General features: G+C 42.5%; 1 protein-coding gene across 1 annotated transcript in view; it reads left to right on the top strand.

Annotated features, from left to right (window-relative positions):
• Window positions 1-16,584, top strand: part of LRRC9 (leucine rich repeat containing 9) — a 716,419-nt gene that overhangs the window by 657,659 nt on the left and 42,176 nt on the right. The window contains exon 30 of the mRNA XM_053705244.1: window positions 6,594-6,771. Within this exon, the coding sequence (XP_053561219.1) occupies window positions 6,594-6,771 (178 nt within the window). The remainder of the gene's footprint in view (window positions 1-6,593; window positions 6,772-16,584) is intronic.

Below are 16,584 nucleotides of genomic sequence, written 5' to 3'. Positions count from 1 at the left end.
CAAGGCGACACTGATAGATGCTCTAGCAGCACCTTGGTCTTTCAACCTGGCTTATGTGTTTCCACCGTTTCCTCTGCTCCCTCGTCTGATTGCCAAAATCAAGCAGGAGAGAGCATCGGTGATCTTGATAGCGCCTGCGTGGCCACGCAGGACTTGGTATGCAGATCTGGTGGACATGTCATCCTTTCCACCATGGACTCTGCCGCTGAGACAGGACCTTCTACTTCAGGGTCCTTTCAACCATCCAAATCTAAATTCTCTGAGACTGACTGCCTGGAGATTGAACGCTTGATTTTATCAAAGCGTGGCTTCTCCGAGTCAGTCATTGATACCTTAATTCAGGCCCGAAAGCCTGTCACCAGGAAAATCTATCATAAGATATGGCGTAAATATCTTTATTGGTGTGAATCCAAGGGTTACTCATGGAGTAAAGTCAGGATTCCCAGGATATTATCTTTTCTCCAAGAAGGATTGGAAAAAGGATTGTCAACTAGTTCCTTAAAGTGACAGATTTCTGCTCTGTCTATTTTGCACAAGCGTCTGGCTGAGGTTCCAGACGTTCAGGCATTTTGTCAGGCTTTAGTTAGAATCAAGCCTGTGTTTAAACCTGTTGCTCCGCCATGGAGTTTAAATTTGGTTCTTAAAGTTCTTCAAGGGGTTCCGTTTGAACCTCTTCATTCCATAGATATCAAACTTTTATCTTGGAGAGTTCTATTTTTGGTAGCTATTTCCTCGGCTCGTAGAGTTTCCGAGTTATCTGCCTTACAATGTGATTCCCCTTATCTGATCTTCCATGCAGATAGGGTAGTTTTGCGTACCAAACCTGGGTTTTTACCTAAGGTGGTATCTAATAAGAATATCAATCTGGAGATTGTTGTTCCGTCATTGTGTCCTAATCCTTCTTCAAAGAAGGAACGTCTATTACACAATCTTGACGTGGTTCGTGCTTTAAAGTATTATTTACAAGCTACTAAAGATTTTCGTCAAACATCTGCTTTGTTTGTTGTCTACTCTGGACAGAGGAGAGGTCAAAAGACTTCGGCAACCTCTCTTTCTTTTTGGCTAAGAAGCATAATCTGCTTAGCCTATGAGACTGCTGGCCAGCAGCCTCCAGAAAGGATTACAGCTCATTCTACTAGAGATGTGTCTTCCACGTGGGCCTTTAAAAATATTTATTGGTCCCTACTACCAATAAGTATTCTGGAACTGAGAATGATATTCAACGCGCTTCAAGCGTGGCCTCAGCTGGCTTCGGCAAGTTCATAAGATTCCAGTCGGACAATATCACGACTGTAGCTTATATCAATCATCAAGGGGGAACAAAGAGTTCTCTAGCGATGATAGAGGTTTCCAAAATAATTTGATGGGCAGAGACGCACTCTTGCCATCTATCAGCAATATATATCCCAGGAGTGGAGAACTGGGAAGCGGATTTTCTAAGTTGTCAGACTTTTCATCCGGGGGAGTGGAGCTCTATCCGGAGGTGTTTGCGGCATAGATCCATCAATGGGGCACACCGGAATTGGATCTGATGGCATCTCGTCAGAATGCCAAACTTCCTTGTTACGGGTCCAGATCAAGGGATCCTCAAGCAGTACTGATAGATGCTCTAGCAGTACTTTGGTTGTTCAACCTGGCTTATGTGTTTCCTCCTTTTCCTCTCCTACCTCGTCTGTTTGCAAGAATCAAACAGGAGAGGGCTTCGGTAATCTTGATAGCGCCTGCGTGGCCATGCAAGACTTGGTATGCAGATCTTGTAAAAATGTCATCTCTGCCACCGTGGAAACTGCCACTGAGACAGGACCTTCTCATTCAAGGTCCGTTTCAGCATCCAAATCTAATTTCTCTGCAACTGACTGCATGGAGATTGAACGCTTGATTTTATCTAAGCGGGGATTCTCTGAGTCGGTCATTGATACCTTGATTCAGGCTCGAAAGCCTGTCACTAGGAAAATTTATCATAAGATATGGCGTAGATATCTTTATTGGTGCGAATCCAAGGGCTACTCATGGAGTAGGGTTAGGATTCCTAGGATTTTGTCCTTTCTCCAAGAAGGATTGGAGAAGGGATTATCAGCTAGTTCCTTAAAGGCACAGATTTCTGCTTTGTCAATCTTACTACACAAGCGTCTGGCAGATGTCCCAGACGTTCAGTCGTTTTGTCAGACTTTAGTTAGAATCAAGCCTGTGGTTAAACCTGTTGCTCCACCATGGAGTTTGAATTTAGTTCTAAATGTTCTTCAAGGGGTTCCGTTTGAAGCCATGCATTCCCAAGATATTAAACTTCTATTTTGGAAAGTTCTGTTTTTAGTTGGTATCTCTTCTGCTCGAAGAGTTTCTGAGCTTTCTGCGTTACAATGTGACTCGCCTTATCTTATATTCCATTCTGATAAGGTGGTTTTGCGCACTAAACCTGGATTCCTTCCTAAGGTTGTTTCAAATAAGAATATTAATCAGGAAATTGTTGTTCCTTCTCTATGTCCTAGTCCTTCTAAGAAGGAGCGTCTGTTACATAACTTGGACGTGGTTCGTGCCTTGAAGTTTTACTTACAAGCGACCAAGGATTTCCGTCAAACATCTTCTCTATTTGTTGTCTATTCTGGAAAGCGTAGGGGTCAAAAAGCTACGGCTACCTCTTTCTTTTTGGCTGAAAAGCATCATCCGTTTGGCATACGAGACTGCTGGACAGCAGCCTCCTGAAAAAATTACAGCTCATTCTACTAGAGCGGTGGCTTCCACATGGGCTTTTAAAAACGATGCTTCTGTTGAACAGATTTGTAAGGCTGCGACTTGGCCTTCCCTTCATACCTTTTCCAAATTTTACAAATTTGATACCTTTGCTTCTTCTGAGGCTATTTTTGGGAGAAAAGTTCTTCAAGCAGTGGTGCCTGTTCTGTTTAGGTATCTGTCTTGTCCCTCCCGTTCATCCGTGTCCTGTAGCTTTGGTATTGTATCCCACAAGTAAAGGATGAATCCGTGGATCCTATCTTGTAGAAGAAAAGGAAATTTATGCTTACTTGATAAATTGATTTCTTGTAAGATACGACAAGTCCACGGCCCTCCCTGTCAATTTAAGACAGACTATATTTTTATGTTTAAAACTTCAGTCACCTCTGCACCTTTTAGTTTCTCCTTTTTCTTCCTATACCTTCGGTCGAATAACTCGGGGGTGGAGTCAAGGTAGGAGCTATATAGACAGCTCTGCTGTGGTGCTCTTTGCCACTTCCTGTTAACAGGAGGATAATATCCCACAAGTAAAGGATGAATCCGTGGACTCGTCGTATCTTAGAAGAAATCAATTTATCAGGTAAGCATACTTTTCCTTTTCTTAGAGAGTGATTGATACTCTCATTAAAGCTTGTAAGCCAGTTACTCGTCGCATCTATCATAAGGTGTGGAGAACCTAATTATTCTGGTGTGAAGAGCGTGGATTTCCCTGGCATAAAGTTAAGGTTGCCAGGATCCTATCGTTTCTCCTGGATGGACTGGAGAAGGGCCTTTCTGCCAGTTCCCTGAGGGGACAGATTTTGGCCCTATTTGTTTTACTGCACAAGAAGTTCCTTGGAGTCTAAATCTTGTTTGAGCCTATGCATGAGATTGACATTAAATTATTGTCCTGGAAGGTTCTTTTTCTACTGGCTATTGCTTCTGCGTGCAGAGTATCAGAGATTGCCGCATTGCAGTTTGAGCCTCCTTATCTGGTGTTACATTTCTGATAAGGCTGTCCTACGTACTATGTTAGGTTTTCTTCCTAAGTTCATGTCAGACCGCAACATCAATTAAGAGATTGTGGTTCCTTCCTTGTGTCCAAATCCTTCTTCTGAGAAGGAACGTTTGCTTCATAATTTGGACGTGGTTTGCGCCCTGAAATTCTACATTCAGGCTACTAATGATTTTAGACAAACTTCTTCCTTGTTTGTTGTCTATTCCTAGTAGCGTAAGGCATAGAAGGTCTCTTCGGCTTCCTTATCTTTTTGGTTAAAGAGTATTATCTTCCTTGCTTATGAGACAGGGGGATATAAACCTCCTCAGAAGATTACGGCTCATTCTACTAGTGCAGTGGCTTCCTCTTGGGCCTTTTAGAACGAGGCCTCTATGGATCAGATTTGTAAGGCAGCTACCTGGTGGTCCGTACACACTTTTCTAAATTTTACAAGTTTTATGTTTTTGCTTCGGCTGATGCAGCTTTCAGGAGAAAGGTTTTGCAGGCTGTGGTGCTCTCAGTTTAGGGTCCGCCTCTCTTTTTGTCCCTCCCTTTATTATTCAGTGTCCTCTAGAGCTTGGATGCAGTGGACTCTCTTTGTATTAAGAAGGAAAACATACATTTTGCTTACCAGATAATATTATTTCCTTCTGTATAAGGCCCCAGCCTTTGTTCTCCGATGGGCGGCCCTCTAAATTATATTTTTCTTCTGGCACAATTTATACCCTGATATTTCTCCTACTGTTCCTTGTTCCCTTGGCAGAATAACTGGGGGATGGGGGAAGTGGGAGAGGTATTTAAGCCTTTGGCTGAGGTGTTTTTACCTTCTCCTGGTGGCCAGGTTCAGTATTTCAACAGTAATGAATGATGCCGGGGAGTCTCCTTACACAGAAGGGAATTAAATTATCTGGTAAGCATAATTTATGTTTTTTGGTGCGAAGCTAAGGGTTTCTCCTGGAGTCGGGTGAAGATTCCAAGATTTTATCTTTTCTTCAGGATGGCCTGGAGAAAGGTTTGTCAGTCAGTAGTATTCTGAAGGGTCAGATTTTGTACAGGCCCTGGTCAGAATCAGGCCTGTGCTTAAAGGGCCACTAAACCCAAAATCTTTCTTTCATGATTCAGATAGAACATACAAATTTAAACAACATTACAATTTACCTCTATTATTTATTTTGCTTCATTTTTTAGATATCCTTATTTGAAGAAAAAGCAATATACATGGGTGAGCCAATCACATGAGGCTTCTATGTGCAGCAACCAATCAGCAGCTACTGAGCATATCTAGATATGCTTTTCAGCAATGAATATCAAGAGAATAAAACAAATTAGATAATAGAAGTAAATTAGAAAGATGTTTAAAAATGCATTCTCTTTCTAAATCATGAAAGAAAAAATGTGGGTATCATGGCCCTTTAAGCCAGTTGCTCCTCCTTGGAGCCTTAACCTAGTTCTTAAAGTTTTGCAGCAGGCTCTGTTTGAGCCAATGCATGTTGTTGATATAAAAATGTTATCTTGGAAGCTTTTTGTTTCTCCTTGCTATTTCTTCCGCTCTCAGAGTGTCTGAGGTTTCAGCTCTGCAGTGTGATTCCCTGTACCTTATTTTTCATGCAGATAAGGGGGTCCTTCGTACTAAATTGGGGTTTCTCCCTAAGGTGGTGTCGGATCGAAACATTAATCAGGAAATTGTTGTTCCTTCTTTTTTTTTCTAATCCTCCTTCTCATAAGGAACGTTATTTGCATAACCTAGATGTTGTGCGTGCTCTAAAATTTTACCTACAAGATACTAAAGATTTCCGGCAATCTTCTGCCCTGTTTGTTGTTTTCTCTGTTGTTTTCTCGGCTGAGGCCTCTTTTAGGAGAAAGGTTCTTCAAACGGTGATGCCTTCGGTTTAGGTCCTCCTGTCTTGTTCTCCCTCCCTTTTCATTCCGTGTACTCTAGCTTGGGTATTGGTTCCCACTAGTAATTGGAATGATGTCGTGGAGTCTCCATGCCATAGGAAAGAAAACAAAATTTATGTTTACCTGATAAATTTCTTTCTTTCCGGGCATGGAGAGTTCACGACCCTGCCCTCTTTTTAAATTATAATTTGGCATTTATTTTGAGTAAACCTCAGGCACCTCTCTATACCTTTGTGTTTCTTCTGTTTCCATTTTCCATCGGCTGAATGACTGGGGATTATGGGTAAGGGAAGTTACACTTAACAGCGTTGCTGTGGTGCTCTTTGCCTCCTCCTGCTGGCCAGGAGTTGAATATCCCACTAGTAATTGGAATGACGTTGTGGACTCTCCATGCCCGGAAAGAAAGAAATTTATCAGGTAATCATAAATTTTGTTTTTAGACCTAACCCTTTACACAATGTCTTCAGTTGCAGTAACTAGAGGAGTGCAAATTTAGTTTGTGCTTGTGCAATTGTGTTTGTTTTCAACTTGTAATACACATGCAAGTTAATGTGGGTGCAATATTTAGTATTTATTCTAAAATATAAAGAATTTGATGTGTCTCATACCCAGCAATTAACTTTTCATTGTATACTTTTGCTATTTTGTATTTGATGCACAGCTATTAGTTTAGGTTTATAAACAGCCAGGCATTCAGTGTAAGTCATACATATATTCTAAGGGTGCATTGATTCTTCCACACATACATGCAGCTCTTCAACGTATCACATATACATAACCATTCAAAATGTACATAGTTGTCTGTACTTAAATCCAGCCATTTTGCATTCTGCATATTCACACAGCCATTCATTATACAGCATAAATCCTTAACTTGCAATATGTAATATTTATGTCATCTTTTAACAAGGCTTTATTAGTTTCAGTGTAAGCATTTGGAATTGGTTTGTTTAAAGATCAAGTACATGCTAAATGTATGTTTGCCTTTCAGATAAGAAACTTAAATACCATGTCATAGGAATGACAAATAATCCTCGCAGTGTCCATGCAGAGACAGCCTTCAGGCAGCTCAGTGGTGGAACATATATTCTTCCCTCGTACCTCTCACAGCAGAGTGGCCACAGTCAAGTCCACCAGGCACAACCACACTCTCAGGAGCATGAGGGAAGGTGCGTCATATGTAATATCTTGTAGTCTGTGATTTTACCATTTGTTATTTCAAAATTATTAATATTCTAATCAATCTCACTTAAATTAACCACAACTGATTACAAATCCTATAATAAAAGCAACTAAACCTCGGCTAGTACATGAACATCTTAAATGAGGGGGAAGGCCTAGTCATGCATAGCTCCTGAGTGATAATAATTCAACTAAACAAAAAAAAAAATCTGAATACTACATGAAAATTCTAATTTCTTCTACAAGATACGACGAGTCCACGGATTTCATCCTTACTTGTGGGATATTAACCCCCTGCTAACAGGAAGTTGCAAAAAGCGCCACAGCAGAGCTGTATATATAGCTCCTTGATTACCTCCACCCCCAGTCATTCTCTTTGCCTGTGTTAGTAATAGGAAGAGGTAAAGTGAGGTGTTAGTTTTTGTTTCTTCAATCAAGAAGGTTTTTATTTTTAAATGGTACCGGTGAGTACAATTTTCCTCAGGGAGATATGGAGAAGATTTCTGCCCTGAGGTTGATGATCTTAGCAGATGTAACTAAGATCCATATTGGTTCCCACAGGGCTTCTGAAGGTAGTACAAGAGAAATCTTCAGTGTGGAGAACGGTTTCATGCTACAAGCAGCATTGAGGTATGTTCAGTCCTTTATTTCTGAGGAGACTTTGTATATCAGAACTGGCTGACATTTTTTCCCTGCAAGGGAAGGGGTAAGCAGTAGACCTGTAAACAAAGGGTATTACTGAAAAACCTGTGTTTATTTTTATTTTTTTTGACTTAGTACTGGGCTAAGCATTTATTATAATGGGCTTAAAAGCAGCAATATAAAGGGACACTGGGAGAGGCAGCTTAACTGTTTTATTTGTGAGATCAAATAATCAGTATGGCTGTATATTTGTGTTGTGCTTAGGGGTAAACAAAATCCACATGGCTTTATTACTAAACCGCTTCCCATGCGGTTGTACAGTCTTATGCGATCGTCGTCCATGATGGGCGGGGCCTATTTTCGCGCGCTCAGACGCGCACTTTACTCTGGCTGAGAAGGCAGCAGGCATTAGCTCCGGTTGGGCCTAAACTGGTGTTCTGTTATCCGGATCGTTGTCGAGTCTTTTTGCAGTACCCTGGGGACAGGTAGGCGCCACAGCAGAGCTGTGGCGAGGTGCAGGGATTATTTTTTCAAATCAAACATATTTTTGTCTATAAATATATTTTAGAGGTTAATTTCTCCCCTTGCTCTTGGGGTGCAATAATTTTTGGCACTATTGATTATGTGTAGTTAATTTTAAAGCGTTAATTAACGTTTTTAGGCAGTTTGGGAAAAATTGTGCGCTTTTTTATATCTTAAAGGCGCAGTACACGTTTTTCAAAAAATTGTTTAAATCAATAAATAAAGTGTTTAACGACTATTGTGGTTATTGCTAGTCTGTTAAACATGTCTGACATTGAGGATACTAATTGCTCTATGTGTTTAGAAGCCATTGTGGAACCCCCTCTTATGTTGTGTACCTCTTGTACTGAAAGGGCCTTACAATGTAAAAAGCATATTTTAGGTAAAGAAAGTGTGCCTAAGGATGATTCTCAGTCTGAAGAGAATCAGGATATGCCATCAAATTCCCCCCAAGTGTCACAACCTTTAACGCCCATACAAGCGACGCCAAGTACCTCTAGTGCATCTAATTCTTTTACTCTGCAGGAGATGGCTGCAGTTATGTCAACTACCCTTACAGAGGTATTATCTAAATTACCAGTGTTACAGGGTAAACGCAGTAGGTCAAGTATTAATGTGAATACTGAATCCTCTGATGCTTTATTGGCTATTTCTCCAACATTGGTGTGTCCGGTCCACGGCGTCATCCTTACTTGTGGGAATATCTCTTCCCCAACAGGAAATGGCAAAGAGTCCCAGCAAAGCTGGCCATATAGTCCCTCCTAGGCTCCGCCCACCCCAGTCATTCTCTTTGCCGTTGCACAGGCAACATCTCCACGGAGATGGTTAAGAGTATGTGGTGTTTAGTTGTAGTTTTTTAATTCTACTATCAAGTGTTTGTTATTTTAAAATAGTGCTGGTATGTACTATTTACTCTGAAACAGAAAGAGATGAAGAATTCTGTTTGTGAGAGGAAGATGATTTTAGCAGACAGTAACTAAAATCCTTTGCTGTTTCCACATAGGACTGTTGAGATGAAGTAACTTAAGTTGGGGGAAACAGTTAGCAGACTTTTCTGCTTAAGGTATGACTAGCCATATTTCTAACAAGACTGTGTAATGCTGGAAGGCTGTCATTTCCCCTCATGGGGACCGGTAAGCCATTTTCTTAGTCTCAAGCAGAATAAAGGGCTTAATATGGGCTATAAAACTGGTAGACACTTTTATGGGCAAAATCGATTGCTTTATTTGGGCATTTTATACATGTTTATGCTGGTATTTCACATTTATAAACTTGGGGAACGTTTTTTAACGTCAGGCACTATGTTAGACACCTTTTCCAGTCAGGAAGGGCCTTCCCAGTTGTAGGCTGAGCCTCATTTTGCGCCATTACTGCGCAGTTCTTTTTGAGAGCAAGACATGCAGATGCATGTGTGAGGACCTGAAAATAGTTGGAAAAGTTCCTAGAAGGCGTCATTTGGTATCGTATTCCCCTCTGGGCTTGTTAGAGTCGCAGCAAAGGCTGTAGCTGGGACTGTAGAGGGGTTAAAACTGTAACTGTAACCGGCTCCGGTTTCGTTATTTTAAGGGTTAAAGCTCTGAAAATTGGCGTGCAATACTTTTAATGCTTTAAGACACTGTGGTGAAATTTTGGTAAATTTTGAACAATTCCTTCATATTTTTTCACATATTCAGTAATAAAGTGTGCTCTGTTTAAAATTTAAAGAGACAGTAACGGTTTTGTTTTAAAACGGTTTTTGTGTTTTACTGACAAGTTTAAGCCTGTTTAACATGCCTGTGCCTTCAGATAAGCTATGTTCTATATGTATGAAAGTCAATGTGTCTCCCCCTTCTAAATTATGTGATAATTGTGCCAAAGCGTCCAAACAAAGTAAGGACAGTACTGTCACAGATAATGAAGTTACCCAAGATGATTCATCAGATGAAGGGAGTAGACATGGTTCTACATCATCTCCTTCTGTGTCTACACCAGTTTTGCCCACGCAGGAGGCCCCTAGTACTTCTAGCGCGCCAATGCTTATTACCATGCAACAATTGACGGCTGTAATGGATAACTCCATAGTAAATATTTTATCCAAAATGCCTGCATATCAGAGAAAGTGCGATTGCTCTGTTTTAAACACTGAAGAGCAGGAGGGCCCTGATGATAATTGTTCTGTCATACCCTCACACCAATCTGAAGGGGCCATGAGGGAGGTTTTGTCAGATGGGGAAATTTCAGATTCAGGAAAAATTTCCCAACAGGCTGAACCTGATGTTGTGACATTTAAATTTAAATTAGAACATCTCCGCGCACTGCTTAAGGAGGTGTTATCTACTCTGGATGATTGTGACAACCTGGTCATTCCAGAAAAATTATGCAAGATGGACAAGTTCCTAGAGGTTCCGGTGCACCCCGATGCTTTTCCTATACCCAAGCGGGTGGCGGACATAGTGAATAAGGAATGGGAGAAGCCCGGCATACCTTTTGTTCCCCCTCCTATATTTAAGAAATTATTTCCTATGGTCGACCCCAGAAAGGACTTATGGCAGACAGTCCCTAAGGTCGAGGGGGCAGTTTCTACTCTAAACAAGCGCACTACTATTCCTATTGAGGATAATTGTGCTTTCAAAGATCCTATGGATAAAAAATTGGAGGGTTTGCTTAAAAAGATTTTTATACAGCAAGGTTACCTTCTTCAACCCATTTCGTGCATTGTTCCTGTCACTACAGCAGCGTGGTTCTGGTTCGAGGAACTAGAAAAGTCGCTCAGTAGAGAGACTCCATATGAGGAGGTTATGGACAGAGTTCACGCACTTAAGTTGGCTAACTCTTTTATTTTAGATGCCTCTTTGCAAATAGCTAGATTAGCGGCGAAAAATTCAGGGTTTGCAATTGTGGCGCGCAGAGCGCTATGGCTAAAGTCTTGGTCAGCGGATGTATCATCCAAGACAAAATTGCTTAATATCCCCTTCAAGGGTAAAACTCTCTTTGGGCCAGAATTGAAAGAGATTATCTCAGACATCACTGGGGGAAAGGGCCACGCCCTCCCACAAGATAGGCCTTTCAAAGCCAAGAATAAGTCTAATTTTCGTTCCTTTCGTAATTTCAGGAACGGACCGGGCTCTAATTCTGCAGCCTCTAGACAAGAGGGTAATGCTTCGCAAACCAAACCAGCTTGGAAACCAATGCAAGGCTGGAACAAGGGTAAGCAGGCCAAGAAGCCTGCCTCTGCTAACAAAACAGCATGAAACCAATGCAAGGCTGGAACAAGGGTAAGCAGGCCAAGAAGCCTGCCTCTGCTAACAAAACAGAATGAGGGAACTTTCAGACCAATCCTGGATTTAAAGATCCTAAACAAATTTCTCAGAGTACCATCGTTCAAGATGGAAACCATTCGAACGATTCTACCTACAATTCAGGAAGGTCAATTTATGACTACCGTGGATCTAAAGGATGCGTATCTACATATCCCTATCCACAAAGAACATCATCAGTTCCTAAGGTTCGCCTTTCTGGACAAACATTACCAGTTTGTGGCCCTCCCATTCGGGTTAGCCACTGCTCCAAGGATTTTCACAAAGGTACTCGGATCCCTTCTAGCGGTTCTAAGACCAAGGGGCATTGCAGTAGTACCGTACTTGGACGACATTCTAGTACAAGCGTCGTCTCTTTCAAAGGCAAAGGCTCACTCAGACATCGTTCTGGCCTTTCTCAGATCTCACGGATGGAAGGTGAACATAGAAAAAAGTTCCCTGTCTCCGTCGACAAGAGTTCCCTTCTTGGGAACAATAATAGATTCCTTAGAAATTAGGATTTTCTTGACAGAAGTCAGAAAGTCAAAACTTCTAAACGCTTGTCAAGTTCTTCATTCTATTCCTCGTCCTTCCGTAGCTCAGTGCATGGAAGTAGTAGGATTGATGGTTGCAGCAATGGACATAGTTCCTTTTGCGCGAATTCATCTAAGACCATTACAACTGTGCATGCTGAAACAGTGGAATGGGGACTATACAGACTTGTCTCCAGTGATTCAAGTAGATCAGAAGACCAGAGACTCACTGCGTTGGTGGCTAACCCAGGATCACTTATCCCAGGGAATGAGCTTCCGCAGTCCAGAGTGGGTCATCGTCACGACCGACGCCAGCCTAGTGGGCTGGGGCGCGGTCTGGGAATCCCTGAAAGCTCAGGGACTGTGGTCTCGGGAAGAGTCTCTTCTCCCGATAAACATTCTGGAACTAAGAGCGATATTCAATGCTCTCAGGGCTTGGCCTCAGCTAGCAAAGGCCAGATTCATAAGATTCCAATCAGACAACATGACGACTGTTGCGTATCTCAATCATCAGGGGGGAACAAGGAGTTCCCTGGCGATGAAAGAAGTGACCAAAATAATACAATGGGCGGAGAATCACTCCTGCCACCTATCTGCGATCCACATTCCAGGTGTGGAAAACTGGGAAGCGGATTATTTGAGTCATCAGACATTCCATCCGGGGGAGTGGGAACTCCACCCGGAGATCTTTGCCCAGTTGACGCAACTATGGGGCATTCCAGATATGGATCTGATGGCGTCTCGTCAGAACTTCAAGGTTCCTTGCTACGGGTCCAGATCCAGGGATCCCAAGGCGACTCTAGTGGATGCACTAGTAGCGCCTTGGACCTTCAACCTAGCTTATGTGTTTCCACCGTTTCCTCTTATTCTCAGGCTGGTAGCCAGGATCAAACAGGAGAGGGCCTCGGTGATCTTGAAAGCTCCTGCGTGGCCACGCAGGACTTGGTATGCAGACCTGGTGAATATGTCATCGGTTCCACCATGGAAGCTACCTTTGAGACAGGACCTTCTTGTTCAGGGTCCATTCGAACATCCAAATCTGGTCTCCCTCCAGCTGACGGCTTGGAGATTGAACGCTTGATTCTATCAAAGCGTGGGTTTTCAGATTCCGTAATAGATACTCTGGTTCAAGCCAGAAACCGGTAACTAGAAAGATTTACCATAAAATATGGAAAAGATATATCTGCTGGTGTGAATCCAAGGGATTCCCATGGAATAAGATAAAGATTCCTAGGATTCTTTCCTTTCTACAAGAGGGTTTGGATAAAGGATTATCTGCGAGTTCTCTAAAGGGACAGATTTCTGCTTTATCTGTCCTACTACACAAACGACTGGCAGTTGTGCCAGATGTTCAAGCATTTGTTCAGGCTTTGGTTAGGATCAAGTCTGTTTACAGACCTTTGACTCCTCCCTGGAGTTTAAATCTAGTTCTTTCAGTTCTTCAAGGGGTTCCGTTTGAACCTTTACATTCCATAGATATTAAGTTGTTATCTTGGAAAGTTTTGTTTTTGGTTGCTATTTCTTCTGCTAGAAGAGTTTCTGAGTTATCTGCTCTACAGTGTACTCCGCCCTATCTGGTGTTCCATTCAGATAAGGTGGTTCTGCGTACTAAGCCTGGTTTTCTACCAAAGGTTGTTTCCAACAAAAATATTAATCAGGAGATAGTTGTACCTTCTTTGTGTCCGAATCCAGTTTCAAAGAAGGAACGTTTGCTACACAATTTAGATGTAGTCCGTGCTCTAAAATTCTACTTAGAAGCTACAAAAGAGTTCAGACAAACTTCTTCTCTGTTTGTCGTCTATTCTGGTAAAAGGAGAGGTCAAAAAGCAACTTCTACCTCTCTTTCCTTTTGGCTTAAAAGCATCATCCGATTGGCTTATGAGACTGCCGGACGGCAGCCTCCTGAAAGAATCACAGCTCACTCCACCAGGGCTGTAGCTTCCACATGGGCCTTCAAGAACGAGGCTTCTGTTGATCAGATATGTAAGGCAGCGACTTGGTCTTCACTGCACACTTTTGCCAAATTTTACAAATTTGATACTTTTGCTTCTTCGGAGGCTATTTTTGGGAGAAAGGTTTTGCAAGCCGGGGTGCCTTCCGTTTAGGTGACCTGATTTGCTCCCTCCCTTCATCCGTGTCCTAAAGCTTTGGTATTGGTTCCCACAAGTAAGGATGACGCCGTGGACTGGACACACCAATGTTGGAGAAAACAGAATTTATGCTTACCTGATAAATTACTTTCTCCAACGGTGTGTCCGGTCCACGGCCCGCCCTGGTTTTTTAATCAGGTCCGATGAATTATTTTCTCTAACTACAGTCACCACGACACCCTATGGTTTGTCCTATTTTTTCCTCCTGTCCGTCGGTCGAATGACTGGGGTGGGCGGAGCCTAGGAGGGACTATATGGCCAGCTTTGCTGGGACTCTTTGCCATTTCCTGTTGGCCAAGAGATATTCCCACAAGTAAGGATGACGCCGTGGACCGGACACACCGTTGGAGAAAGTAATTTATCAGGTAAGCATAAATTCTGTTTTCCGTGGTACCCTCACAGTGCTCTCAGTTGGGAGTCAGGGAATTGCTGTCTGAGGGAGAACTTTCAGAATCAGGAAATATGTTGCCTCAAACAGATTCGGACGCCATGTCCTTTAAATTTAAGCTTGAACACCTCCGCCTGTTACTTAGGGAGGTTTTAGTGACTCTGGATGATTGTGACCCTATTATGATACCACCAGAGAAGTTGTGTAAGATGGACAAATATCTAGAGGTGCCTACTTACACTGAAGTTTTTCCGGTTCCTAAAAGAATTTCGGAAATTGTAAAAAAGGAATGGGATAGACCAGGTATACCGTTCTCTCCTCCTCCTACTTTTAAGAAAATGTTTCCCATATCAGACACCATTCGGGACTCTTGGCAGTCGGTCCCTAAGGTGGAGGGAGCGATAGCTACCCTTGCTAAGCGTACAACTATACCTATCAAAGACAGTTGTGCTTTCAAAGACCCTATGGATAAGAAGTTAGAGGGTCTTCTAAAGAAATTATTTATTCATCAGGGTTTTCTTTTACAATCTACAGCCTGCATTGTTCCAGTAACTACTGCAGCAGCTTTTTGGTTTGATGCTCTAGAAGAGTCTCTGAAGGTTGAGACCCCATTAGAGGACATTTTGGATAGAATTAAGGCTCTCATGCTAGCTAATTCTTTTATTACAGATGCCGCTTTTCAAATTGCAAAATTTGCGGCGAAAAATGCAGGCTTTGACATTTTAGCGCGTAGAGCATTATGGCTCAAATTATGTTCTGCAGATGTGTCATCAAAATCTCAGCTTTTAGCTATTCCTTTCAAGGGTAAGACCCTATTCGGGCCTGAATTGAAGGAAATAATTTCTGACATTACTGGAGGTAAAGGCCACGCCCTACCTCAGGACAGGTCTGTTAATATGAGGGATAAACAAAATAATTTTCGTTCCTTTTGAAATTTTAAAGGAGTACCCTCTGCTTCCTCTTCCCCCACAAAGCAGGAAGGGAATTTTGCTCAATCCAAGTCCGTCTAGAGACCCAACCAGGCTTGGAATAAAGGTAAACAATCCAAGAAGCCCGCTGCTGCTACTAAGACAGCATGAAGGGGCGGCCTCCGATCCGGGACCGGATCTAGTAGGGGGCAGATTTTCTTTCTTTGCTCAGGCTTAGGAAAGAGATGTTCAGGACCCCTGGGCATTGGAAATCGTGACCCACGAGTATCAACTGTAATTCAAGGATTTTCTCCCAAGAGGGAGATTTCATCTTTCACAATTGTCTGTAGACCAGATAAAAAGAGAGGCGTTCTTACACTGTGTAAAAGACCTCTATACCATGGGAGTAATTTGTCCCGTTCCAAAACTGGAACAGGGACAGAGGTTTTACTCAAATCTTTTCGTGGTTCCCAAAAAAGAGGGAACTTTCAGACCAATTTTAGATCTCAAGTGTCTAAACAAATTTCTCAGAGTCCCATCGTTCAAGATGGAGACTATACGAACAATCTTACCAATGATCCAGGAGGGTCAATATATGACTACCGTGGACTTGAAGGATGCATACCTTCATATCCCTATTCACAAGGATCATCATCAGTTCCTAAGGTTTGCCTTTCTGGACAAACATTATCAGTTCGTGGCTCTTCCCTTCGGGTTGGCCACAGCACCCAGAATCTTCACAAAGGTTCTAGGGTCCCTTCTAGTGGTTCTCAGACCACGGGGGCATAGCAGTGGCGCCTTATCTGGATGACATTTTGATTCAGGCGTCAACTTATCATCTGACAAAATCTCACACGGACACAGTGTTGTCTTTCCTGAGAACTCACGGTTGGAAGGTGAACATAGAAAAGAGTTCACTAGTTCCATGGACAAGGGTTTCCTTCTTGGGAACTCTGATAGACTCGGTAGACATTAAAAATTTTCTGACAAAGGTCAGAAAATCAAAGATTCTAAATACTTGCCGAGCACTTCAGTCCATTCCTCGGCCATCAGTGGCTCAGTGTATGGAGGTCATTGGATTAATGGTAGCGGCAATGGACATCATTCCGTTTGCTCGCTTTCATCTCAGACCAATGCAGCTGTGCATGCTCGGACAGTGGAATGGGGACTATGCAAATTTATCTCCTCAGATAAATCTGGATCAAGAGACCAGAGACTCTCTTCTTTGGTGGTTGTCGCCGGATCATCTGTTCCAGGGGACGTGTTTCCGCAGACCCTCATGGGTGATAGTGACAACGGACGCCAGCCTTCTGGGCTGGGGGGCAGTCTGGAATTCCCTGAAGGCTCAGGGTTTTTGGACTCAGGTGGAGTCTCTACTTCCA

This window comes from Bombina bombina, chromosome 1 (genome assembly GCF_027579735.1).
Source record: "Bombina bombina isolate aBomBom1 chromosome 1, aBomBom1.pri, whole genome shotgun sequence".
NCBI classification, from domain to species: Eukaryota; Metazoa; Chordata; class Amphibia; order Anura; family Bombinatoridae; genus Bombina; species Bombina bombina.
The sequence above is the reverse complement of the archived record's forward strand: the minus strand, read 5'-3'. Positions and strand labels throughout refer to the sequence as shown.